A 27,468-nucleotide genomic window follows, 5' to 3' on the forward strand; every position below is an offset into this window, starting at 1 on the left:
GTCCGCGGCTGTGGGGGCAGGTGTCACAGAGCGCTGTCCCAGGCTGGTGCTGAGGCCGCTTCCGAGCGCTGCCCCTGCCCCGCGCCCCCTCCGCAGGAGCGGCCGCGATCCGCCCCAGGGTAAAATCACCCCGACAAGGTCGGTATTTTAACCGTGCACCCGCACGGGCAGCAGCCCCGACGCAGCCGCGAGCGGACTCTGGACCCCGGGGTGCGCTGTGCCGTGACGGGGACACAGCGATTCCCTCACACGGGAGGTACAGCGCTGAGCGTTCCCCAAGGCTCCGGCTCCGGCCTCAGCCTCAGCCTCGGCTCCAGCTCCAGCCCCCGCCACCGCCTCCCCCCACGCAGGGACCCGCAGGCCACTCCTCCTCCGTCTGGCACGGCTCGCAGGGAACCCCACGGCGGAGGGAGGGGAGGGGAGGGGAGGGGGCCGGGGCGGGGCCAGGGTGGGCTCGGCCGGGGCGGGGCGGCCGCAGGAGGCCGCGCCGCCGCTATAAAAGCGGAAGCGGCGACAGTAGCCTTGTCTGCTTCATTCCGCCTTCTACTGCTCATCCCGYGGACATGGCGCTGTCCAGCGACCCCCAGTTCAAGAAACTGGTAGAGTGGCACAAGGCCAACTCCTCCAAGCTCGTCCTGCGGCAGCTCTTCGAGGCCGACAAGGATCGCTTCCAGAAGTTCAGGTGAGGCCGAGGGGCCCCGCGGCTGAGCGGGGCAGTGGCCGCGGCCCGCGGGCCCCGGGGTTGCCGCGCCCAGGCGGTGCCGCGTGTGAGGGCCGGGGCCCCGCAGCGCCGGGGCCGAGCTGGGCGGGAGGAGCGCGGTCCGGCCGGGCCCAGGCGGGCAGAGTCCGGGTTGGCCCCGTTCCACTCGCTCRCCCCGCGCAGCCCCAGGCGGGAGCGGGGCCCGGCGGGGAGCGGATGATGCACGACCCGCGGTGCCGTGCCCGCCGTGGCGGGGCCGCGCCGGGCGGTGCGAGGCCGATGGCGGTCCGGGCACATGCGCCGGCAGCGCCGCCGGGGGGGCCGGCCGGGGGCGGGGGGACTCCTCGCGTTCCCCGAGGGGCGGCCGCACCGCCTGCCCTTGACTCATCCTTGCAGCAGGGTACGTGCCGGGCAGCACAGCGCCCGCTGCGCTCGCACAGCCGCACTGTGGGGCCGGCGCTCGCAGCCTCTCACCCCGTGCTTAGTCATTATAAGCTCCGCGATAGAATCGCGAGGGGCTGTGCATCCCTGTGAGCCCCACCGCCCGTACGACCCTGCCCTGAGACGGGCGGGGGGGATTGATGAAGTCCAGCCCTCCCTCGCCTCAGCCGATCGCTGCTGCAGCAAATGCCTCACAGCGCGTTTTTGCTGGATGAGGAAGTAACAAGTGGAAGCGTTGTGATACCGTTCCGCGCCTTCATCTTGTAAAGTGGGACTCGTATTTTCTGTACGCTGGAGACCGTGCTGAGACGGCATGTGTGTGCTTACGTTGTTTTACTGTAGCAACAATCAGAAGAGTCTTAATATTATGAAATGCTTCCCAGATTTGAGTTTTAAAGTGAGCCTAGGTAGTAAAGTGACCCTCCTTCCATTCTCGAGTGTTGTGATAAGACTTGTTGCGTGCATCAAGGTTTTCATTACTCTCCTCAGTAAAGTTATATTTTTCCCCATTTGATTTCCTTAGGAAATTCTTACATTGTAATTAAACATTGCATGTGAAGTTCTGCACAGCAGTRTACAAGATCTAAAATGTCGTTTGTATTGAGTTTAAAGGTATGGTAAATTTTTGCAGTATTGACTTCACCTGGCCCTTATAACAAGACTTTTCATATTGTGAAAGAAATTTATCCAATCTGCTTGATCTTCACTAACAGACCTAGTTCTGTTTGCAAGTTTTCCTTATCTGCAGTTCTTTTTGGTGAAATGATCTTTGCTGAGGTTATTTATTGCAAATAGCTGCCCTCATTCATGTCCTTTTGTGCTGCCCATAAGTASAGCAAACAAGTGAAGTGTCTTAAGTTTACTTCATCTATCTTAATCCTTTCTTTTAATTATTTCAGTCCTGTTTCCTGATAAGCCATCTCATTCTAGCCTAGGAGAACTTCCTCATAGCTAAGTGCAGTTGCAGAGCTGACAGCTTCACTGGTACCTTACCAGTACAGGCCACTCTGAGCCAGATCAGCAGGAGGATGGTGGTTAGTATTTGTGGTAAATCAAAGTAGTCTGGAGGCTTGGCCACATAGTTCTGTGTAGTTCCCTCATGTGAAATTAGCCTTTGTGAATATATTTGTTAATTCTGCTAGGTGTTACTGTAAATCATTGACTCCCTTCCTTTAGATGGAAAAGAAACTTCTACCCAGGTGAAAGTGCTTCCTGATAATGGTTCTGGAGGAATTTCAGGCTCGTGTAAATAGTTTTGAATCTGAATTCTTTATCTTTGACAAGTATTTATTTAATATTATTATAAGAACCTCACGCTCACTGATTGCATTCTACAGAATATATATACAGAAGATCCTTTCTTCATTTTGTCTTTTTTTTTTTTTTCAAATTCAGAATTTGTATATCCTGTTTTCCTGAAAAGGCATGTAGTCACACCTGTAAGAGATGTTTGCCTTCTTTGCCACCCAAGGTGGTAAGGTAAGGTTTAGTCAGAACAGGAGCTCTTATCAACACGGGTTGTTCACTGGTTTTGAAAGGGTTAGAACAGATATGATGCAGCCATTGTAAARCTCAGCAGGTAAGAGGTACCTGGGTGCTGACAAAGGTATTCCTGATGCAGGCAGAAAGCCCTAGACTGACACTCCTGTTGCTTGGCTTGTCCATTATCAAGAATAAGAAATAGCCTCTAGTGTAAATGGAAGATGTGATGGGAGGTGAAATCATTGAGGTGCTGCAGGTTAAGGGCTGCATCACTTAAGAAGTGGCTRTGGCTTACGTGACAAGGCTCTTGTTCCCCCCTGAGTAGCACTGCATTGCAGAGTGGGTAGTTGGGCAGAACACGGCTCAGCTGCAGCATTTGGGGCTTCTGTTTAAACAAAGGGTGGATCTCTTGGTGTAAGGGCTTAACACAAGATTACACTGCACAGTGTGTGCTCCACCTTGTGCGTGGGAAGTTAAATCTGGTAGCCATTACTTGATTTGGTTTTGCGTGGAATGTCTCGGGTAGCACATTTCTGCAGTTTCTCCCAAGGAGCAGTGGCTTGAATTCAGCCATAATTTCATGAGATRTGTTGTCTACTGGGTCTACTGAGGTTGATTTTCAATCATATAAGTAATGACYTGTAGCTATGAGACACATCAAGTAAACACAAAATCCTTATCTTTGCGGCATAGAACACTGGGAGAGGCTATCATCTGCAGTTTAATGTAGAAGGAAAAGTTTAAGACTTCTGTTTCTCTAAACTGAACAAGTGTTAGTGTAATAATGGTCTTGCTGTATCATTAGTGAAATGTGTTCAAATCTGAGATGTGYGTCACTAAATTGCATCAAATTTCAAAGGCTTGTTCTTATTTTTCCTCTGCACTTTATCAAAGAGTAGCAAATGTAGTAGGTGAGATGAACTAGTCTTTCCCTTAGCTAGCCATATTCCAGGGATCTTAGTGCTGGGTGATCAGGCTTTCAGGGTTACTGTTGGCAGCTTGATGAGGAGAAGGGTAGGGTAACAGCATCGATACTGCTTTTCCTTGCTTGTCTGTTCTCACTTATTAAACGTGGTTCTAAGAGTGTGCTTGAAGACATCTTTCTGTATTCACTCCTATACTTTAAGAGGATAAAAAGGATGTTACTGTTAATGAAGTTAACAGTTAACATTTTGCTGGTTTCACTAACTGTTAAGGCCCTGCTATTTATTGTTAATGGTTATTAATGTTATTGCAAGTTCAGCTCCATTGTTCCTTTGAAGAGTCTTGCCTGCTCTGTCATGTTATGTATAAATAACTGTGCTGTGCTGTGTCCCTGTGAAGTCTCTGGCATATCTGGTGGCTAATGTAACAGAGCATAGTTCTTTGCTCAGGTATTGAGAAAGAAAAAGCAGGGGAGACTATGAACAAGGCAGAAACATTGAGAATTGAGATGGCTGCAATTTCCTGTGGGGGTGTCTGTGGAGCAACAGGAAAAGTAAGATGTGCTTTTATCAAAGGCTGGCTTACAGAATTCAGCTCTTCTGTTAAGGTAATTTATATTTTTGTTTGGAAGTGATTGCAGTGAAGAAATTGGTAAAAACCAGTGTTGTAAAGGAGTAGAGGAACTGTAGAACTTATCACATAGACACAGGGATAGTAAATACAAATGGGCTCACTTGGTTTCTACTGGGCTGTTTTCTCTCAGCTATGAACCTACAAGTGCCTGTATTCTGAAGTGTTAGGCTATAGCTTGCAGGTTGTTTGTTAAATGATGTGGAGACTCCCACTGAATCGATGTGGACTGTGAGACTAAGCCATGCACAAATGGGGTTTAATTCTGCATTGTAGTTGACAGAATGTTTCTGTACATGAAGTTGTATCAGTTTTTAAATTAGATTTGTTCAAGTCTCTGTATGAAAGAATGACAGGAGCTGTAGAAAGATGATACAGTTTTCCAGCAGCAGAAGRATGTGATRAGCTCTTYACTGATATGTTAGGAAAGAGCTGATTATTGCTAGAGAATGCTGGTGGCTCAGTGGAAATAGTATGTGATTGACCAACCGTGCATCAAATATACTTAATTTTATTTGGGTCTGTACAAGCAGAAATTGGACACTGTAATTCAGATTGTTGAAAAACATTTCCCAAAAAAACAGTCATTTTATGAAACTTGTTAGGCAAGTTGGTCACTGACATCTTCTTTACTAACTTAGTCTAATTAGGATTCCCTTTATTTTATATATATATTCCCTTTATTTTATAATTTATTTTATAATTACCATTGTCTTGCTTAAAATAGTCACCCCACAGGAATATGCAGTTAAACAAACTGTTGGTTTTGACAGCTTGACCCTGAATACCGACCATGGGGACATCTTACTGGATTACTCCAAGAACCTTATTACAGAAGAAGTGATGAAAATGCTGATGGAACTGGTAACTGTTTAAAATGTTGCATTAGTAAACAAAATAGCTTTTACCTGGAACAATTGTTTGTAAACATTAGCTAACATATAAGTTAAAAGGTATCTGTTTACAAATCTTGGCAGGATTCAAATCCTTGCTTTGTCATCTAGCCCTAAGTTACAAAGCCAATTTTTCAATGCAGAAATGCATCAAAATTCTTCCTTTAAAATAGAAGAATTGATTTTTTTAACCTAAAATCTAGTGTGTCTTTTAATCTGTGATAATTTCTGTTTCCCTGTCTTGTGTGAAGTGTTCATACTCCATAATGTAGCTGAACCTTTGTAGTGCATGTTGACTTCCACTATTTTAAGAGGAATCTATATTTACTTTTCTCAGGCAAAGTCAAGGGGTGTGGAAAGTGCCAGAGAGCGTATGTTTAGTGGAGAGAAGATCAACTTCACTGAGGTAAGGCTATTTCTGTCCATGTTCTTTCCAATGTAGGTGTGCCTGTGTATTGATGTTTATGCATCTGTGTCAGCCAAATCTTGAAAAACATTACTTTGAATGCTTCTTTGAAATGCTGTGTGGTTGTGATGTTTGCTGCACTACTCTACAAGAGAACTTTTTACAGCTCTTACTAAAAACTTCCTTCAATGCATATCTTATTTTAGAGATTTTTTTTTCTTTTTTTTTTTCTCTTCCCTCTTTTGTACAGAGGAAAATGAGTAAGGGCATGGAGCACAGTATTGCATTTCAGGTGTCACTTACATGCTTTTAGTGACATGCTTTTAGTTAGTGTTCATAAAGCTTAGTAAACTGCCTAAAGGGTGTGAGGAAGGATTGTGTAAGACTTTCTGCTTTGGGCTGTGATGCTGCTTGTCTTTGGGTACATTTAACAGTCAAGGCTATGAACAGTCTTGGGAAATTGGCCATGTATTTCAGTAAGAGGATGAGTACCTTCCTCTTTTTGTAAGTCTGAAGGTTGTACTTATGGTTAAATCTTTATTAAAGCATGCAGCAATCCTACTGTATTTTTTTCTGATCTTCAAAATAGGTTAAAAACTGGGAACTCAACAGTGGGCTTAATTAGTCTGCATTAAAAATTAAGACTATTTAATGTCTGAGGTAAATTCAGAGAAACCAGTATTTCCTTTGACTTGGCTATTGACTGATTTAGCTGTTACACAAGCTGTTTGCTTAAAGTAACTCAGCAGTTGGACATTGTATTGTTTGTGAATGATTCATGTTGGTAAAAAGGCACAGACAGAAAACACATACAATTTCACTGAAAAATGGTTCCTGTTCCTTCTGTGTTAATGCCTTCAATTTGCAGATGTAACTAGTGAAAAAAGAAAGCAGGGAAAGAGGGTGAGGAGTCTTAAATCTGCCTGGAGGGTTGTTTTTTCAGATGCTGCCTTCCACTAGCCTCATGTAACACAAATTGTTACAGGGTTAGCTCATCTCTGACTGTGTATTATGGAGTTGTTCTTCATTGTGTTTGAGAGCAGGTATAGCAGCTGAAGTCTCAGAAGGATGTAATTTCCACAGAAAGCACCTAAACACAATACTAAACTGTGATGTGGTTGGTTTCTGCTGCTAGCTYCCTGTTTTCCTACTGTCTTGATACCATTTTATATATCAATTATCTCATGATACTAGAAACACTTRTTTTCTTATCAGGCTGTTTTCTCACTTCTTTCCAATTCAGAAGTTGACTTAGATGGAGTTTGCTTAATTTTTTTCTGTTTRTATAGAATATCAAATCAGGTTGGTTTGCTCTGGAATATGAGCATGTGGACAATGTGAAATTGTCAGGAGATATTAAGCAGGATGCTGTCAGTGTGAATAAACCTAAAGCAATAAGACATAAGGGAGATGCTTGATGGCAAGAACTGGCTCGTCCACTACTCTTGATCTGATTTAGAACATTCTTTGGATATTTTAGTGTTTGAAGTGTTTTAGACTTATCTGTATTTGGTGCTGTGGGCATTGGCTGCATGGTGTTTGCTTATGTGGAAGTTCTTTATGGTGCACCCAAGTGTGTCACTGCCAGGTGYTTGTCCCAGATGAGTTGAAACTTGGAGCTTGATATGGTACAAAGAACATTACAAGGTAACTCATCTGATCACTCATCAGGGGGTTAGTCTGCATAGCCTGTAGGAGTTTAGATAATAATTCTGCTTAACCATAGAGATCAGGTCAAGTATGATGACTGCTCTTGATTAGACAGAGCATCCTTCAGGCCTGACAGTGAGCACTTACCAAAATACCATTCCATGGCTGAGTGGAGCAAATACCATTCCGTGGCTGAGTGGAGCAAAAAAAATTCTCTGTTCACCCCAAATTTAAGTGTGTACACTTTAATTAGGAAGTGAAAGAGGTTTTTTGTATTCCAAGTCAGTAACCACAAACTCAATGATTTTTGAATTAGCATTTAGTATTTAAATCATAACTTGGCAGTTCATATTGTCTGTGTTGTCTTTGTGTCACAATGCCTCTCATTGTAGTGAGGAACAATGAGGTAGAGCAGACTAACTTTTTAATTTGTTCATTAGTATTGACTAATTCTTTCATTGTTGATTAAAACTGCTAAGCTCTTAAAGAGCTGAACCATGGACCACATTTCAGTGCTTTTGACTTGTGGAGAAGTAACATAAAACTGTGCATGCTAAGAGATCTTTTCTTTTCTTGCTGCACAACTACTACCTCTATATTTGGTCTGTGAATGTTCAGGCAGCATTTAATTGTGGATAGAGGGATATAGCTATTGTATCACTTGTTGTCAAATGTTTAAATTATTTGTCTCTTCCTACATTAAATGGACTACTCAGGATAATTGAGAAAATGCCAGAGAAAATAACTTCAGCTCCTTGTTACAATTGATTTTTCAATATTGTTATCAATAAGAAACAATTTCATTCTTGTATACCTAAAGCATRCCAAAATAAAGATCACTGAGTAGTGAATATTGCTGAATTCTGAACCTCTAAATGCTTTTTAAGGGATTTTGAGCCTTTTTTTTTATGAGTAAACTATCGCTTTGCATGTTGTGCTGTTGTAAGGCCCCTGCACTGAGACTGGGTAGTGAGAGGGTGGTTGAGGTAGCTGGTGATGTGTGTATGTAACACACTGAAAATACTGCTCTACTAATCCCAGTTAATCTAGAGGATTTTTGATTCTTGAGGATCATACTGCCTTCTGGATGAGGCRTGTGAGGCCCTGGGATTTAATTTGAAAGGAGCTTCATCTTGGTCTTTTTCCCTTGTTTCAGAACCGAGCTGTGCTTCATATTGCCCTGAGAAATCGCTCCAAYGTGCCAATCCTTGTGGATGGGAAGGATGTTGTTCCAGAAGTAAACAAAGTGTTGGACAAAATGAAGCACTTCTGTCAGGTATAGTACCACCATAGCTTATTTTTCGTATATTTGTTCTATACCYGGTCAGATTCTTGCGTGTGTATTGTGAAGCATTAATTGTAGACTGGTTCACATGARTTATTGTGTTCTTATTTGAGATTTACAATAGTTCTGGCTCAAGCATGGAGTTGGAGGTGATTTTATTGATTSACTTTTCTCTCCCTGCTTTCAGTAGGTTTTTTCTTTGATGGGCTCTCTAGATCTTGCTCTTTCAGCAGTATTGTTGTGTGTACTTTCTGGTAAATCCCTAAGTACCATTCAAATATTACTTTATTTCTTGCTAATTTTTCAGCTAATTGCATCAAGTAGAAACTGCCTCTTAATATTTGTATAAAATCACGAGAGAGGTAGAAGTTATGCTCTATTTAAATAGTTTCTTWAGGTGTTCTGGTTTTAGGTTGAATTACTTTATGGTTCTATTCTGTTTGCGGTAAAAACTCCTGAGTAGTTTTAAGGCATTTTAAACAAGGCTATGGGGACCTGGACCCGCTTGGTTGCTGTTGTGAGTCATAACCAGATGGTTAGTGCCATTTTGCTGCCAACTTACACYTCTAACCTATGCAAAAGGCCCTGCATTCTGTCCAGTTCCTAATGATAAATGCCAAAACCACAGTAACTGACACTGACTGGTCTGAATTTAGTACTTGGCTCAGATGCTGTAAGAATTGAATGCCCATGGAAATTCAGTGGTGTGTCTGCCACTGTAGAATTTCTAGCTGATTAAGGTTTTGGTAATGCAAAACAAGAGTTTTCACAGCTGCTATSCTGTTGTTTGCTATATGGTTTCAATCATCAGAGCCTGTGAATATCACTTTCCATGCAGATRTATCTTCTCTGCCAAATAAAAATCACGTTAAGCAGTTTCCTGCTTAATAACATCTGTTGGGTACAGGAATACTRTATACTAAAAATGGATTTTCTTTTTGGAAAAATGAAAAGCGTTTGTAGTAAAGGAGGGTAACTATCAGCATAAGTGCATTGTAGAAAAATTACATTAGAATTGGAGAATGTACTTGGAAGTATTCATACTAGAAAGATTGCTTTTGTGATTGGAACRGATTGAATGCATAGGTGGTAGATGATGGACAAAATTCAATGCGGAGTTTGCTAATTAATGATTGTAATTTTGTTTTCCAACTCTCAGTGGCTCTTAAAGAACAGAATACAGCAGGAACTTGTACCATGTGCTGTTAAGGTGCAGCCCAAAATAAATCCTACCACAAAGCATACTTGTAGTAGAAAAACTTTTGGGATGTTTGGTTTGCCAATAAATCTCTATCTCTGTGGCTTTATTATTTTTGTCTCCCAGTTTAGTCAGTGAAGTTCTTTCTAATTAAAGACACTTAAATAACTGCTTCAGGTTCAAATGTTTGTTGCAAATCATTTAATGCCCAAGGCTTTTTCATTTTGGGGTAGATGTCTCTTGGCTTAGCAAACACAGTAAATGCTACAGCATTCYACACAGAAGGGGAAAGTTTGTACTTCATGGAGTGTTAGATGCTAAAACATGCTGCAACATCAGTTTTGGACACAACCCAATGTCTAGCTAAGAAGGCCTTAAGGTCTGGAGGCTTGACAGCTGTCTTTGGCGACTTTTACAACAATACCTGAAAACAAAACCTATTTCCAGACTTAGCATCTCTAGCTCTAGTATAAGTATAAAATGGTCATTGCATTTTCTTTTCTTCTTGCTGCAGAGGGTCCGTGGTGGTGAATGGAAAGGCTACACAGGAAAGACAATCACTGATGTGGTCAATATTGGGATTGGTGGCTCTGATTTGGTAAGCTCCTGACTTCTATACACCCTGCACATCTGTGTGTACATGCCTACAGTGAGGATAAAATCTAATTGTGGCTTCTATCCAGGGCCCGCTGATGGTAACTGAAGCCCTGAAACCATATTCCAAGGGAGGCCCTCGTGTCTGGTTTGTGTCCAACATTGATGGTACTCATATAGCCAAAACCTTGGCTGAACTTAAACCAGACACTACTCTCTTCATCATTGCATCAAAGGTATGTCTGATACAAGCACTGGCTGTGACTTAATCTGCCTGTAAAGAATTCAGTCAGAAGAGAGGTCTGTCCACAGGAATATCTAGATCAGGGACTTCCAGTCTGGATTATTTCTAAACAGACCTGTTGTGATTATTTCTAAATTTGCAGTACAAGCTTGTGTTGCTACTGAAATTCTTGGGGTTCTGTAAGTCAAGTGCTGAAAATTACTTAATCTAAAAAGGATACATGAACTATTTCAGATTRTCTGGTGTGTATTTTTCAGTCAGTGCAAGTTTTAGCTTTATTCACAAAAGTYTGTTTTCCTGCACTTCTCTGGAGGTGGAGTATAGGATCCTATGTAGTTATTCCTGGGAAATTCTGGGTGTTATTTCATTCCTAAAGGACTTTYGGTCCTTTATCTTAAGTACACTGTTACTTGCTAAGTGTTCTGGTTTTTTGAACTTATGAATTGCATGTAGTTTAAGAATCTCCATTTTATTTTARTGTAGTCACAAAATACGTTCACCTAACTAACTTAAATGCTGAGTTCCTTAAGCTCTATAAATACTAAGCTGCTTTACTTAAAGAGTTAAAGACAGTCTGCTGGTACTTCAGAAGACGACACACTTCTGATTAGACTGAATAGCTGCCTTATGCTTACAGAGTAAGTTCTTAGCAAGGCAAGACATAATTGCCAGCAGGCCTCTTCCTCTGAGGAATGCCTCTGTCTGAGCAGAGGAAAGAGGTGGAGACAAACTTCATGGTTATGTAACTTGGGTTGCCTTCACTTTTAAAGCACAGTAGAACCTTTCTGCWGTTGGAGACAATCTGCAACAAATGAGCACGTGCAGTGCTGGCCGTGCTCTGCACATTGTTCATTATGTTATCTTGGCAGTGCTGTAGCTGAGCAATAACTTATGGAATAATAAGGAAACTGCACAAAGTAATACTAATGGTCACTTGGAATAATTGAGTCCAGGGATCACGGTTCAAAGGCTTAGAAAACTGCCAGATTGARAGAGTAACACTTGAGTTTGTTTGGCAGACTGTAGTTAGATAATTGGATATATTTGGAAGAAGATGAATGGCATTTTTAAATTTTCATAACAGGCTTATGTTTCATAATTAAATATTTCTGGAGATGGATGAGAGTAGGATGAATCTAGTGTTCACCCTTAAAGCTAAATTTTGATGGTTGAGTAGATCAGAATGGTTGTAGATACTTGTGAAACTGCATGACTGAACTTCTGTGCACACTTCATGAAGCAGGAAAATGGTTTCCTCTAATCAGCAATAGAAAAATCATGACAAGAATCTTGGCATAAATGAGTCTTCTTCCATGAAAAAGTAGGMATTGAAGAACAAGAGGACAGTCCAGCTGGGTTATTCTGTTTTGATGTTCAATTAGTTTGGTTTTAGTTCAACAGTGAAACTTAATTTTTTAGTAAAAGACTAAAGACTTTAGTTTCAAGGTTTTGCAGAACAGTTCAGGGAGTGGGAAGGTAAGAAATGGGGAATAATAATTAAAATTTCAGATACATGCTAGTTTAAAACTAGATGGGTARATCTAGCAATATTAGTGTTTACTGGATTCAGGAGCTTGCTTTTTTCTGTAATCTGGCAGCAGCTGCATATTATGAACATCTAGAGTCACTCTGCTCTGGTTATCTGAACATGTGATGCTTTAGTTTCCATTTTAAAAGTGTTTTATTTATTTGCTTGTTTTCCAATGTGCAGACTTTCACCACCCAGGAGACCATCACCAATGCAGAAACAGCCAAAGAGTGGTTCTTGCGTGCTGCTAATGATGTAAGTCTGAGATGTTAGGTTAAGTAACAGCAGCTTCTGGTGTGCAGTTTCTTCCTGGTAATTCTGTGTGATTTGGAGCAGAGCCAATAACTGCCCAAACATAAGCTTARCAAATGATGTACTTAGATCATTTTGGTGCTTTGTTAATGACAGACTGTTTTGTCCGATCAAAGCAATAAACCTACTAGCTTTTCATTATAAATGGTCGTCATGCATTGTTCCTGCAAATTGTGCCTGTTAAGTCATAGTGTTTGCCTTAGAGCTGACCAATAACCTGGTGGAACTACAGATAACAAAAACACAAGAATACTGTGTGTGGCACTAGCTTTCAATTCTCTCCAAATCTTTATAAACTAGAAATGAAGTTTATAGTTGGAATGATACACTGACATTTCTATGGCAGATGGCCATGCTATAAATAGAAACCTTGTATTTGGCCCATTCTCTCCTATTTCTAGCTCTTACAAGGGAAACTGTAGTTACTGCCTGTTCAGGTGATTGAGATAGTCTGTAACCTGTTCCAATCAGGATAGCTGTACTTGGTTTCAAAGYTGGGCTTTTGAAATTCCTCCTTACCACTGCTGTTCAGACAACTCATCTTTATTCATCAGAACACCTTCTGAAAGRCTGAAGTCTAAATCTGGTGCCTGACATTTATCAGTATTTCCAGTTCCTGGTTTTTGACCCTGACTGGAAGGGCAGTGGGTGTACATTGAGCTCCATCTGCCCCAAAGCTATTGTGGTGGTGTCTGGGCTGGTAACAGACCCTGAAGGAGAGGGTGTGCCCCTCTCAGGAGGGAAAGTTTCCAGAGGGCTTGGTGGGAGCATCATCAGACTGTTCTCTTTGGGTATCTTGCCAARTCCCACACTGAATGTGAATAAGTTGATTCAGATTAATAACAAAACCAGCTGATGATAGTCAACAGAACTTTGTTTGAAAGGTAGCTGATCAGCTTTATAACCAGAAATGAAAACAGTTAACATTCTAACTATGTGTTTATTTTTATTAAGCCTTCAGCTGTGGCGAAGCATTTTGTTGCCTTGTCTACCAATGCTGTAAGTATAACAATCTTAKTTTTCCTATGTACCTTTAAGGCAGCCTTACTTTAAAATCTACTAAGGAAGCCTATCTTTTAAGATGCTTGAATACCAAATTTTAGCATTCCTCTTGAAAGGAAGCTTTTTTCCTACTCAAAGTAACTGAAACAGTTCTAGAGTATTGAACTGTACCACGACTGGACTTTGATTAATGTGTTCTTTTTCTGCTAGAGCATTAAACCTGAAATCAAGAGCTTTTATGCCTGAAATGACTGCTGATAGTAATGAGTGTTACCTCAAATTGCTTAACTGTGTGTGTGTGAATGCAGCCACATAAGCAAAGAGGTAAAATAAGAGGTGAAATGGTACAGTTAGTTTGAATAATGCTTATGATGAGCACAGTCTGATGTGGTGCTTCATGCAAAAGTATGAAGTAGGGAGACCAACAGTAAGCAGAAGGATACCGTGCAGTCATTGACAAGCTGTCAGGTACTGACATTATGGTTCTGTTAAATGTAAACTGACTGTCAGTTTGACTTTTAACTATATGGCCACTTAGATTCATCAGAAAATGAATGTATATCATTGATTTTTAATAGTGMGTAGTGGTAGTTATTTCTGGAAATGAAAACTTATTTTTTGTGATGAGTGCTATGTATATTTTAAAATAGAAGATGTACTTGTGGAATTGTTTATTTAATAGATACTCAACTTGTGTTTGTTTACTTAGTATTAAACTTTTTATGACTGTTGGTTTTATATGTTTATTCTATTTCAGCCTAAAGTTAAAGATTTTGGAATTGACCCAGAGAACATGTTTGAGTTTTGGGATGTAAGTAAATGTCTAATACTATGTGGTAGATGTTAATTGCTAGCTTTTTCTGAAGCAAGCAAGATGATTCCAACTAGATGTCTGGGGAAACTGCAAAAGCACCTCAAATTATAGGAGTTGTATTTGGTGCACTGAAACCACCTGGAAACCTTTAACTAAAGGCAAATTGAGAACTGTCGTCCATTCTGGTAAAAGCCTCCAGTCAAAGATCTGAAGATCAGTCTTTTATGTTCTTGGGTGCATGTGATCAGCTGTGTAGTAACAGGAGATAGTCTTGGCTTATTCCTCTGTGCTAGGAGTTATTATAAGCTGTGACATTTGCCTGTTGGTGTCTATGGTGTATAACCTAGGCCTGGAAAAGGTCAGGCATCAGAAATGCGAGCCTGATTGGGGATATTGTAGCAGATGCATGTTTTAGGTATACTGTCCTTAGTCTTGGTCCTTATACTTAATTAGAAACAGGTTGGTTTGTCTCATGAATTAAGTGCCTGACAAATGAGCTGTTCAGAAGTTATTTGGTTTGTTACCTTTCCCAAGTGTCAGAATTTTGCTGAAGCAGACTTTCCCTGTAGAGGAATGATATTATGAAAGCAGCTACACAAGCTGCAAATTCAGGATTTGGAAGTAAACTGGAATCAAGGTATCTRCTTCAACACATGTCATAAAAATTGGACAAGCAGGATAACTTCAGACTCTTCAGTGCATACCTGAAGATTCCTTAGGGTGCACTGGAAGTTGCAGGTTCCCTTRATTATGCCAAATGTATGGTGAACTATCACCAGAAAAGGTATTGATTTTGTTGGAAATAGTCTWAATGTTTTCTAATAGTTGGAATGTAAAAGCCTTGCACTTCTCCATCTCAACCATCTCTTGTTTGCAGTGGGTTGGTGGCCGCTACTCCCTGTGGTCTGCCATTGGTCTCTCCATTGCCCTGCATATTGGTARGTATTGCTGTGATTGTCACTGTGCCAAGAATTGCTCTGTTTGCTTCAGGAATATAACTATGGTGTGCATTAACAGCAGTGGATTGTGAATCAGATTTGGGGCAAATACTGTCATGGTTTGAAGTTGACTGAAAGCCAAAAGCACTGCACCCACAACGTTCCCTCCCTTCCCCGCCACCAGAGAGGCAGAAGGGAGAGCAAAAGCCCAATTAACACTAAAATTTATGGCTTTTAGATAACATAACATAATTGAGAGAAAGATATGTATATGCTCCAGAAAATGGTCAGACAGACTGAAATAAGTTAAGTTTCAAAATAGATTTATTACTAAAAAAAAACTACTAAGAATACTACTGCACCGGGGAGGGGAACAAAGATAGGGAAAAATTTATCAGGAGAAGAAAATAAAAACAGACATTTTAAGACACCTGTTATTCTTTCTGGGAACCTGGCTCTCTTCCAAGTCATCCCTCTCCAATCTGCCCGTGCCTTCCCACGTACAAAGGGGGGCGGGGATGAAAGTGTAACATAGGTCAAACTACTCATTACAGTTATCATCCAGCATCATAGGAGAAATGTTCTTACAGCTCCAAGCTGTGGAACGTCTTACACACTCACCACTTCTTGGGAAAAGTGCTGATGGCATGTGATTCTTTTCTTTACCTTGTGGGAGAAAGGAAAAACAGTTCTCCAAGGCCAACCCCACTCACAAATCCCCTGGCAGAACACAGCTTCTTCTAAGCATCCACTTGCTTCAGATGTGGGGCGGGGGCACTTCTTCCCCCCGGCCTCCGCAGAACACAATTTCTTCTAAGTGTCCACTCGCTTCAGATGTTGGGGGCAAGCCTCTTGCCCCTTTTTTTGGCTTCTGATCAGTTCAGTCCAGTCCTCAAAGGCCAGGTTTGTTCCTCAAAGCAGGGTCGCTCTTTTTTCTATACAGGTCTCCCATTGAAGAAATAGTCCTTTCGAGAACAGTTTGTATTCTCCATGTCCAAGCACCACAGCAACAGCACAGCACCTGTCTTCTTACTGTGATCTTGGGTCTCCATTTTTTTTCTTACATCTCCTCACCCTCCTGCTCTGTTTTTCCCCAGTGCATGACACTGAAACTACTCTCCGCTGGGGGGGAGGGAACATCGTGCGTGCAGTGCTTTTGGCTTTCAGTCCAGTTCAAACCACGACACTTTTGGTGCCTATGACTTGGATAAGGGAAAATGGGTTTAAACCCACAACATTATTGGTGGAGAAGGTGGGCAAACATCAAAGAATGAGTGATTTTTAGATGGGAGTTAATGGAAAGATTAATGGAAGAGGATGAGTCTCCTAAACACCGTTCTCTGCTGGAGGATGTGATTAATTGAGAGAAAGATTTATAGTCCGTCAGACAAGTTTAAGCTCCACTCTGTTGCTGTATTCTTTTAAGGTAGAATAGTAAGTTGTAGGGGTGGATACTTKTTTCTTTAGTTTATTCTTTGTTGGTGTAGGTATAATTTCTGTGTTAAGAATAAGAGTTAAAAGTAGATTTTAATGATTATTTTTTAGAAAATACCATCACAGAGGTGTAGGGGTGGAATGTCCTCGTTTTACTCGGTCCGATTTTTGGTGGTGGGGGAATGGGACCAAGTAAACCACAAAGATGGCTCCTGTGAGGAAGTTCTAGAAGCTTTCTCCTTCTCCAGCAAAAGGAGCCCTGCCCCCTGTGTTTTAGAACCAATCCATTGTGGCTCTGAGGTTAGTGGGGACAGGCTGCTGGTCAGGCCTAGGCCAGTTGCACATGCTAGTTACACGTCTGTTTTTCCCCAGTGCATAACTAAATRCTAACAATCTAAAAACCACATGGTGGCCACATTCTGTCTTGTTTTGAATTCTTCTTAAGTGCAAGAGCATACATCATCACAGAGGTGTAACTAGCCTGTGCAATTGTCCCAGGTCTGACCAGCAGCCTCKCCATCAAAAATCGGACTGAGTAAAATCAGGACACCTGCCTACTCTGARTGGTCGGATGTGGGTGCTAAAAAAGATCTGGAATGCAATAGAAATGTTGATATTTTAGTACTGAAAATACAGTTTTGGACATCACCCCATACTTGGGTACAAATTGTCAAATTACATTGCGTTAGTCACGTAGCCAAAAGTGCCTGATTTRTGTAAAGCTGTGTCAGTGTTGAGAATTAGACCTTGCAGCTGACATTCCTAAACTTGAAGTAGGGTGTTTAGTATCTGTGAGTATACATACATTCAGCACCARMATCCCATGTCTCCAGTTCTGCATATGAGCTCTGTTTAGCATTGTTAACTACCTCTTTCTCCCATTAATTCCTCTTGGCCCCAACACGTTGTCTAGGCTATAGGGCCTGATGATTATATTTGTTCCCTCATCATTGCTTTCAGATGTTTAAAATGTGAAACTATAATGTCATTTGTTTTTCTAGACAAAAGCTAGAATTTGCTTACACTGGRGTTAGAAAAATAACATTGCATTTGGTGTTTTTAGAATTATATGAATAGGAGTTTTCATGTGTAGAAAAACCTATCATAAGAGCAAAATAAACATGTCAGGCACTTAGTGTTTTGTCTGCAATAAACAGTTCATTGCTGCTGTCAGACAGATTTGGTGCTGACTGCTGATGMGCCAGCCTAATCTGCACTTTTTAGATCCTTCATCTCCCACAGCTGGCCTCTAACCATAGGTAGAGCTGCTGCTTTGATTCCAAACACTTCACCTCCCAATTGTTGCATAAGARTCAGGATTTCTGTTTTGGCAGGAGAGGATAGCCTTAGTTAAACTATTCATCGGGGACAGTGAATGGAGGTTTAAATACCCTAATTACACAGCAAAGAAAGCTCAGGTGAATTGTTGAGAGAAGAGGGAAGGGAGGGGAGCCTTTTTCTTTGACAATATCTTATTAGAACTGTTTCTTCTCACACCAGATGGCAGAAATTCCTGCCATCTAGCTTTGCTTTGTTTTTTGGGGGCATGTCTCTCCCACTGGCTGTCAAGTGACTTAAGTGTCCAAACTTGCTGGAAACTATGTAGTCTTAAATCAAGCTTTGTATTAAATGCCTCTGTTTTCTGGTTTTTTTGCTCATTCTGCCTGAAGGGGGGTTTTAGGCAAAGGTTTTTGAGTTGTGTTTCATGAAGTTGTACATGCTCTGAAGTCTAGGCTTTAAGCATAAGTGAATGTCTGGCTTATGGGATGCAAATTTCAGGAGAAGTCTAAATGCAGCTTTAAACTTGGTTAGTAGTTGGGAGCCTTGCTGCATTCAAGGAGTCAAAACTGTTTTACAGTTGTCTCTACAAGAAAAATCAAGTTTGAGTTGTAATAGTAAATACAAACTCACTTTTTTCCTTTGTTAGGTTTTGACAACTTTGAGAGTCTGCTTGCAGGAGCCCACTGGATGGTGAGTGTGAGATGCCCATTTCAGATTTGTTCCTCTTAAAGAGATGTTAGTAAGGAAACTGAAGGTGGGTTGGTTTCTAAAGTTCAGCTCCCCATGTCCTTTCAATGCTGCTAAAATGRCWGTTCATRGGAAGCTCTCACTGGATCAACACARCAGTAAAAACTGTAGGAGTTGGGGGGATGACAGTCTCTTTATCAGAAGTGTAACTTTCCTTTGTGTCCCTAGGATAATCACTTCCACACTGCCCCCCTGGAGAAGAATGCACCTGTTTTGCTGGCCATGCTGGGGGTGTGGTACATCAACTGCTATGGCTGTGAGACCCATGCCTTGCTGCCCTATGACCAGTACATGCACCGCTTCGCTGCCTACTTCCAGCAGGTAGGGCTGGCCACAGCAAGGCTTCCAGCAACAGAGTRTAGATAAACTTCTGTCCTAGTTCAGAGACCTGAATGCATGTGTCAGTGAAAACTGCAGTCACTTAATTCATGTAATCAATGGCCTGAAGAGACTGGTGCCAAGATCGATAGCAGCTTATTTGCTTACTTAATGACCTTTTCCTCATACCTCTGTTATCTTGATGTCCATAAATTAAGCAGCTCTATCCGTGACACTTAGCAAATTTCTATATGTGGAAACTTGTACTGATACTTAGTGATCCTGCCCTTCCCTTCCTTAGGGTGATATGGAGTCTAATGGGAAATATATTACCAAGAAAGGCTCTCGTGTGGACTACAACACTGGCCCTATTGTGTGGGGAGAGCCTGGCACCAATGGGCAGCATGCTTTCTACCAGCTCATTCACCAAGGTAAACAAACTTTTAAATGCCTTGTTCTGGAATTAAAGGCTGAATGGCTACAGAGCTGCAGGAGCCTGCAGAGCTGACACTTGTTTAGATGTTGGACTCCTACCTAACCTTGCATCACATTGTTATAGGGCTCTTGAGTAGTGGCTTTTGAAAGCCAAGATTCAGGTTTTAACTGCAATAAGGAGGTCAAATAAAGCTGAAACGACGRAGCTGTATTGTTACTTCCCCCTGCTGCTAATAATATAAAAGCTCTTCTATAAAGCTTTTAAAAATGGCTAAGTCTTCCAGTAAGTCTGCAAATGGCATGAGAAATGAAGGTTTTTCTAAAACTTTCCTGTTGCAGGGTTATTAACCTGACTTTTCTTACAGGAACTCGCATGATTCCCTGTGACTTCCTGATYCCAGTGCAGACCCAGCACCCCATCAGAAATGGCTTGCATCACAAGGTAATAAGTTCTTTGTCAAATATGGCCCATATATGACACCATATTTCTTCTGGCTCACGGCACTGAAGCTTACTTTGTATTGCATTGTGTGGTATTTCAAAATGTCCCTTTGAAACTAAATACAAAGGCTCTGTCAAACTTCACAATAGATTTTAAAAGATCGAAATTCTAATTGCATGTTATATAAAATATGCAGTGTGGTGGTATGTTTATTCTTGAAGCAATTACAGCAACAGTTTTTGAGGCAGCTTGGTGTTGTTTTCTGTGGGYCTACTGAAGCTGGAAAGAGTTGAGTGATTGAGTTGGAAACAATTAACTTGGAAACAATTCCTAGTAGGAATTGTAAGGAGTGTAATTCTTACACAGTAGGAAGAAACAATCCTCAAACCTGATGTGACAGCATCTCTGAGGAAAATTTCAAGTCTTAAATTCTAAGACAAAATTTAGTAAATGTAATGGCATGGCTGAGGTGATGACCTTCTACATAGATGTTTTTAACCTGTCCAGTTTTTAGTTTGATATGTCATCTGACTAATGATTTTCAGTGACCTAAGAATTTTCTTAACTTGCAAAGGTGCAGACATGTTCTGGTCAACTATATTCTGCATATTGCAGAAGAAGCCTCTTTACTCACTAAATTTCAGTCTTGTCATGATTTCAGATTACAAATGCTATTTAAATTGTGTAATAGTAATTTTTTTTTTCAAATAACACCAAGTACAGTTGAAATTTTAGAGTATGACTTTGCAGAAGAAGGGCAGAAAAGGTTTCATTTGACTGTAAAAAAACTCTAACTTGCATCTTCAGGTAGGACAAAGCCACAGATAAATTTGCAGGCTACCATTAGACAGGGAATAATGAACTAAAATCTTGCACTGCATTGGTAGGGATTGGTGTGTGGTATGCTGTGGGGATTTTCCTGCATACAGATGCGTAAGTACATCTTAGCTGGTTATCTTTGACTAATCTCTGCAACAGGCTTTCCATGCATAGGGTGTAGCATGAGAAAAAAACCCCAGATTATACTGGGTGAAAGGGCTGTGTGAAGTCCTGGCTCCTCTGGTCTCACAGCAAGACTTGCTGCCAGCTTCAGCAGGGGCAGGATTCTGTAAAACTGTCCTGGTTGTCTTTGGATACATGTGCTTTAAAATTGTAGTTGAGTCAGTCTGGCACTCTGAGGTAAAAAGCAATAGCTGGAACTGCTGCACATTTTACTGCCACAGTATTAKAAATGACTTGTAAGTCTAGATTAGGTCTTGGTATGGGTTCAAGCACCAGGTACCAGTATTACTGCTATGGAAATGGTAACTTGTGTTTATTTCTACCTGCAAGATCCTTCTGGCCAACTTCCTTGCTCAGACTGAGGCCTTGATGAAAGGGAAGACGGCTGATGAAGCCCGCAAGGAGCTTCAGGCAGCTGGGCTGAGTGGAGAGGCTCTGGAGAAGCTCCTTCCCCACAAGGTACCGGGAGGCTTGGAAGGCTCTATGGCTGTGAGGGCTTTGCTGGGGGTGGCAGGGCAGCCACGATGGGGTGGTGATGGTGACACCTTGGCAGGGCACTTGGAACAAGCTGCAAGCAGTACTTTGGTGCTGGAGCCTTAGTCCCTTTCCTGGCACATGCCCTATCTCAGCACTGCCCTGGGCTAGTGACTTCTGAGTGACTTTTTGTAGCCATGGTAACCAGCAGTGGTTCTTGGAGAGACATTTTCCATTAGGTTTGTAATAAAACATGGAAGTGATAAAATTTTATGGTTGAAGGCCTTTAAAGCTTTCAGGACTTCATATTTGTAAAATAGCCCAGTGTGGACTGTAAGGAAAATAAAACCTGCAAGTTTCTGGTGCAAGTTTCTCAGCCTACTAGGTGACAATGTAACTCTTGTTTTGAAAGGTTTTTGAGGGAAATCGACCAACCAATTCGATCATGTTTACAAAACTCAACCCCTTCACCCTAGGAGCCATCATTGGTAAGTAAATAGATCTGTCATCTGTGAATGCTTATGAAGACTTACTGATTGAGTTTATTGATKAATCTTTTTCTGCATATAGCCATGTATGAGCACAAGATATTTGTTCAAGGAGTTGTCTGGGACATCAACAGTTATGACCAGTGGGGGTAAGTTTCCTTAAATACTTATATACTTCCTGATTGATTCTTGAATCTATCATGAGTTAGAGAAAAGACAGTAAGTGTTCTACTTGGAGCACATGATTATGGGAGAGTTTTAAATGAGAACAGATTTTYTGGGGATAGGTTACCATGTAGTCATGCATAATGACATTGTAGATAACAATTTTGGCTAAGGACCTCTGTTTAGTTGAGTTTTACAAARTACTATGAATGCAAAATAGATGCATAGTGAGGAAAATAGTCAAGTAGGCTGAACATGTGCTCTGAGAATTGGAAAGGAAAAGGCTTCCCCTGTAGCAWATAGGGGAGAAAACCAATTATTTTACCTCTAGAAACATTTAGTAGGCAGTTTGAGTTGCATCTGTTGAGTAAAAGGTTGAGGCACCCCTTATTTTCCTATACTGGAGAGACAAGAACTTTGGCAGAGGTCTGTGTGTGTGGGAGCCCTGTTTCATGCAGGCTGTGTCTGTGACTAAGGGCTGTGCTGGAGCTCCATGTGCACAACAGCAGCTTGGAAAAGTCTGTCACTGTTGCTTAAAAAGGCAAGGCTTAATCAGGTTCTCTTCAATCTGCAGTAAATATGAACTATACAATATACTGTATGTAGGCTCAGGTAGAGGAATTGAGAAATAAGGTTTTTCACATGCAGCCTGTGTATGCTGTGAGGGGTTATTTTGAAGAGCACATTTGCTTTATGGGTGTAGAATATCAGTTTGCACTAAACTGCCTTAGCCTTTGTATRTGTTCTTTAGTGCTGTGCTACCACAGCATCTTCTATAACTAAATACTGTAGAAGAGCCTAAAAATGGAAGACTGTCTAGTACARGCTGATGTCTGCTATAAACTCTGAAATCCWGAGTGGGGTAGGAGTAAGTACTGCWTTTTCTACCACRTGTGAAAATCTAGAATGGCATCCAAAACTGGGGAATGTGGGGATGCTTTGATTCTTGCAGCTGTTGGAATATCCTAGGCTCTTATGCTGTGAGGCCTGTAACTCCTGGATAGCCCACGGTAGTGCTGGGGGTGCTTCCAGGCTGCACCTCAGCTCTTCATTGTTTGGGTAACACAAATCAGTGTTCTGAGCAGTGCCGTGTTTAACAGTGAGCAGGAGCCAGCTGAATGCTTTTTCCACTGGGGCAGACTGCGTAGCACAAGTGAATACTGAGGTGGAAACACTCTGCTTAAATGGTCTCTCTTTAGATGTCCTGTAATTTAAGCTGTCTGTTCAGCCAAGCAACTGTGAGAACTCAGGTCATTCATGAATGGCACTGAGTTGTAAAAAGTAACCAATTAGTTTGATAGTAATTTTTGAGGGGTAAAACATAGTGTTCCCTGGGAAGTTCTTTTTACTAGCATCTATTTTTAATGTCAATGGCTTATAGTAAATACTACAAGTTATTAGCACTAATATTGCTTTTTTTTTTTCTTCTCCTGCTTTTATAAATGCAGAGTTGAGCTTGGAAAACAACTTGCCAAGAAAATTGAGCCTGAGCTGGAGTCAGATGCTCCAGTGACATCTCATGATAGCTCAACAAATGGGCTCATCAATTTCATCAAAAAACAGAGAGCTTGAAATGAAATACATGGAGGACATCGACAATCTCACCACGGAATACCCAAATCTGTTGTAGTTGTGCTTTTTTTAGCCACTTCTAACAAAAATAGCACTTTACAGATGTAGCTCTCTTCACTTGTTGCAGTTAATCTTGTTGCGTCAAGTGTTAAAAATGAAACTAGTTTTGTGAAACCCCGAGGTTGTATAGTTGCTTTCTATTTTTGTGGCTGTTCATCTGTAAAGTGCAGCTGTTATATTCCTCAATTCTTATCCCTCAACTTCCATGATCACATACTGATAATAGAAAATAAAAGGGTATGATGGATGAATAAAACTTCTTCACTCTGTCTTCAAAGTGCAGCCCCAGTAACACTAGCCTCACTCACTGTGTAARGTCCTCTGAAGCCAATTAAGCTGACTTCTCTCTTTTTGGACTGGTTCTACTGTAAGCTGGAAACTAGCATGTGTTTAAAAAAATCAAATCTACAGYTGTAGGTTGTTTGGTTACATTTCATCCCTTTGAGCAAGAGACAGATTTACTTTTTTTCCCCTGTGCTACTGTGAAAATGCAAGTTTACTGATGTTTGGTAAAAGATTTCCTGTTTTGTCTGTAACTATGTGGACAGCTATCCAATAAGGAAGAAAGTTCCTGGAGTGACAGTGATACCTTAAGTTTTCCAAACAGCTTTCGGAAGTTTGTGAAGCAAAAGCTTGGGATTGCTTGGAGAATAAATGTATTGGTATTCTCTGGGGTACTTCCTCACTCTTGAATCAGCATCAACGTCTGATAACAACAAGGAAAAATACTAGAGAAACCTGCTTGTCAACAAGTTGTTTATCCTCTTTTGTTCTCTACTACTGTTAACCTCTTTCTAGGAATCTGGCATGCTCTGGCTATTGTTCTGTAACACCTTTAATAAAGGTAAGACACAAGCATTGAAAGGAAACTTCGGTTCTTTCACCACCAATGCTGACTCCGCTGTGTGAGCTGGGGCACCTTGGTGCCCGTGTTTGCCGTGCGGTGTTACTGGCAGGGCTGAACTCCGCTGTGTGAGCTGGGGCGCCTTGGTGCCCGTGTTTGCCATGCGGTGTTACTGGCAGCGCTGGGGTTTAGGGCTGAACTCCGCTGTGTGAGCCGGGGCGCTTTGGTGCCCGTGTTTGCCATGCGGTGTTACTGGCAGGGCTGGGGGCTTAGGGCTGAGTTCAGCTGTGTGAGCTGGGGCGCCTTGGTGCCCGTGTTTGCCATGCGGTGTTACTGGCAGGGCTGGAGGCTCAGGGCTGAACTCCCTGCTGCAGGGGTTACCAGCGGATCTGTGGAGCAGTATTTCCCTATGACGCACAGTCACACAAAGAGAACCCCCTCGAGGGAAGCTTCTTAYTCTCACAGGAGCCTTTACTCCTCTCCTCGTGCCGTGTCCGGCCGCTCTCCCGTCTCCAGCCGAGTCCCCTCATAGCCGGGCCGGGCTCCTCTGCACTCCCTGAGGGCGCCATGGCCGCGCGCGGGGCGCCCCCTGGCGGCGCGGCCCTCAGGGCTCAGCCCTCCCCCTCAGCTCGGGGCTGGCGCCTCGGCCGTGGGCCCAATCCTCCCCAAAGCGGCTCACAGCGTGCCCGAACGCCTCCCGGCTGTGGGCAAACAGGATAGAGGAGGTAAGGAAGCTTTAAAGAGCTGTTTTTCCCTGCAGTGGTAGAGGAAGCCACAAGTAATGTGTGACTGTGGCTGCATTTTGAAGATGAGATGGTGTAAAACCCACATCTGGTTCAGGTACCTGCTGTCAGGGACAGGATTTTTTCATGGCCTTGGGGTCTCACTGTTCCTGGTCTGTCCTTATGGCCACGCTGGGGGTGACAGGGACCCAACCCTGTGTTCTGACCTGCACCCTGATACACTTGTAGGGTAATGCAGCCACTTTGGGACTTGGTTTCTTGAGCTCCACTGAAGTGGTTGAAATCCTTCCATTTAATATCAAGCCACCCCATTCCTGCAAGAATGAAACTGATTTCTTCATAAATTGGACTTTGGTAATGAAAAATTGTAACCCATTCAAGTCTGTTTGGGAAATTGTAATAGGCATGGCTGAGGTCTGATGAAACTGTTGTCATACACGAGAACAAATGAAAAGTAGTAACATGCCTGAAGGAAGCAGGAGTTTGTCATACCCCTAAAATGKACACAATCCCCAAGTCTTCTATCCCTAATCCTCAACCCTATCCATTTCCTACAAGACCTGTTTCTTGTGAAAGCTTCTGAGGAAGTACTGTGTGCAGATGGTTCATAAGATGATGATATATTTTACACTTGCAATGCTAATTTGACTGTATAATTATAATAGCATTTCAGTGTAAAAATTCATCTATGAATGTATTTTAGGAGTTCTTGAGAAGGTAATTACTGTATTCATGAGAAAAGTCTAATATGTATAGAAAATTATGTTAAATTCATATTCCACTGGACATATACTCATAGATTATGTGGGTTTGAGTTTAAAGGGGGATTATGTTTGTGTAGCAGTTAGCTCTTTAAGACAACATTTTTAGATCATGCCTGTARTGCAGGCATCTTGCAGTCTTTTTGTTTTTGGAGGATTTGGCACGAATAATCAGAGTGATCCCTTTTGGCTAATTCACAGTGGTCTGATCTGCTATGACTGTTCTGATTTCCAGACTATCTTGTACTACATGTGGATTTCCTGCAGACTCCTTGAGCTTAGGCTGAAACCTTAAAGAARGAGAAAATAAACAAAGCTTCCCAAATGATACCTAGAGCTTCAGYTGAACCTGTTGCTGTTATGGAGGAATAAAGAGCACTTACATCTCTACTTACAGTGCTAGTGCTGCTGTGCTCAGGACATGAGTCTGTATGCATCAGTGAAGAAAAGACAAAATAGCTTTAACTCGTTTGTTCTTTGCATATTTCAGGTATAGTGTTTATGTTTAGATGTTCTTGAAATTATTCTGCTTTGACAATTACTGCTGGTTTTTTGTTTGGCTTCCAGAGAGAAGGGTTAAGTAACTTGGATTGTTACTGAAAATTCAGCAAAGAAGAGCATGCTTTTTGCCTTCTAGCTAGTCAAACTTTAATGCTAGTAACTGAATTGCTCTACCTTCTCTGCAAGTAAACTTCAAGTTTTTAGTTTTATGGCATATTAGGATTGTTGAAATAGATCAGATAAAATGTAGTAAAAAAAAATGAGATTTATGTGGTCTTTTCTCCAAGAGAAGTTATGGAATTACTGATCCTGGAAGTGTTCCAAAAACRTATAGATGTACATGGACATGGTTYAGTGGTGGASCTGGCAGTGTTAGATTAATGRTTAGGCTTGATGAKCCTAAAKGTCTTTTCCAATCTTAATGATTCTCTGATCAACTAGAGCCTCACTGGAGTTCTCAAAAAATAATTAYCTGTGTTGATCTTCCATGGCCTTTTAATATGAATCACRTAATTTTTTGAGCCCAGACCTTGGACCATTAAGTTCTACGTGGTGAGGGCATTGCTGTCTGTGCTGAATGGGGCTATCCCTGGCTGTGAGAAATRAAAGGAGCTGGGGAAGGGATAATGCTTCAGTATCTGGAAGCAGGCTGCATGGAGGATGCAGCTGAGGGAAGAGCTAGATGTCAAGAAGCTGGCCTTGGACCATGCATCTGGAACACTCTCAAGTATGTGGTCATTCCTAGAAAGGCTGAGCTCTGCCTTTCATCATTAGYAACAAACAGCCACAAAGAGACTATCTGCTACGAAAGATCTCTGTCACAGGATGAAAGCAGTTGTTTGTTGTTCTGAGTGCTAGTGAGCTGTGAAAAAAGCTAAATTAATCCAGAGTAGCAGATTTTTGTTGAATATTTCTGTGTGGCTTTGGACTTGTTTGAAACACCACTTTTATCATTCTAAGTTAGTAAAGTGGGTAACCAATGAGTTCTACAAGCTCAGATTTTGACTATGACTTTTCATAAAGCTTTCAATTTACAGTTGATTTAAATTTATTTGGAAACTCTTGGATTAACTAAAGGGCTTTGCTGTGCAAGCTGAGCTACTCCTTTTAGAACTGTTTTTTCCAGGCTTTTAGCTAAATGCAACATCATTTTTTTTCAG

General features: G+C 41.7%; 1 protein-coding gene across 1 annotated transcript; it reads left to right on the forward strand.

Annotated features, from left to right (window-relative positions):
- Nucleotides 1–482: 482 nt before the first annotated feature.
- Nucleotides 483–24,314, forward strand: GPI (glucose-6-phosphate isomerase). Its single transcript, XM_057374285.1, has 18 exons — nucleotides 483–682; nucleotides 4,951–5,041; nucleotides 5,408–5,476; nucleotides 8,283–8,402; nucleotides 10,124–10,207; nucleotides 10,293–10,439; nucleotides 12,159–12,230; nucleotides 13,242–13,286; nucleotides 14,047–14,100; nucleotides 14,981–15,041; nucleotides 18,403–18,446; nucleotides 18,672–18,824; nucleotides 19,123–19,252; nucleotides 19,622–19,698; nucleotides 21,031–21,159; nucleotides 21,587–21,662; nucleotides 21,745–21,811; nucleotides 23,276–24,314. The coding sequence occupies exons 1-18, from the start codon at nucleotides 564–566 to the stop codon at nucleotides 23,397–23,399; spliced, it is 1,662 nt and encodes a 553-aa protein (XP_057230268.1). The 5' UTR covers nucleotides 483–563; the 3' UTR covers nucleotides 23,400–24,314.
- The last annotated feature ends 3,154 nt before the right edge of the window (nucleotides 24,315–27,468 follow it).

This window comes from Malurus melanocephalus, unplaced genomic scaffold (genome assembly GCF_030028575.1).
Source record: "Malurus melanocephalus ecotype Western Australia unplaced genomic scaffold, MMel_1.1 scaffold_221, whole genome shotgun sequence".
Lineage (NCBI taxonomy): Eukaryota > Metazoa > Chordata > Aves > Passeriformes > Maluridae > Malurus > Malurus melanocephalus.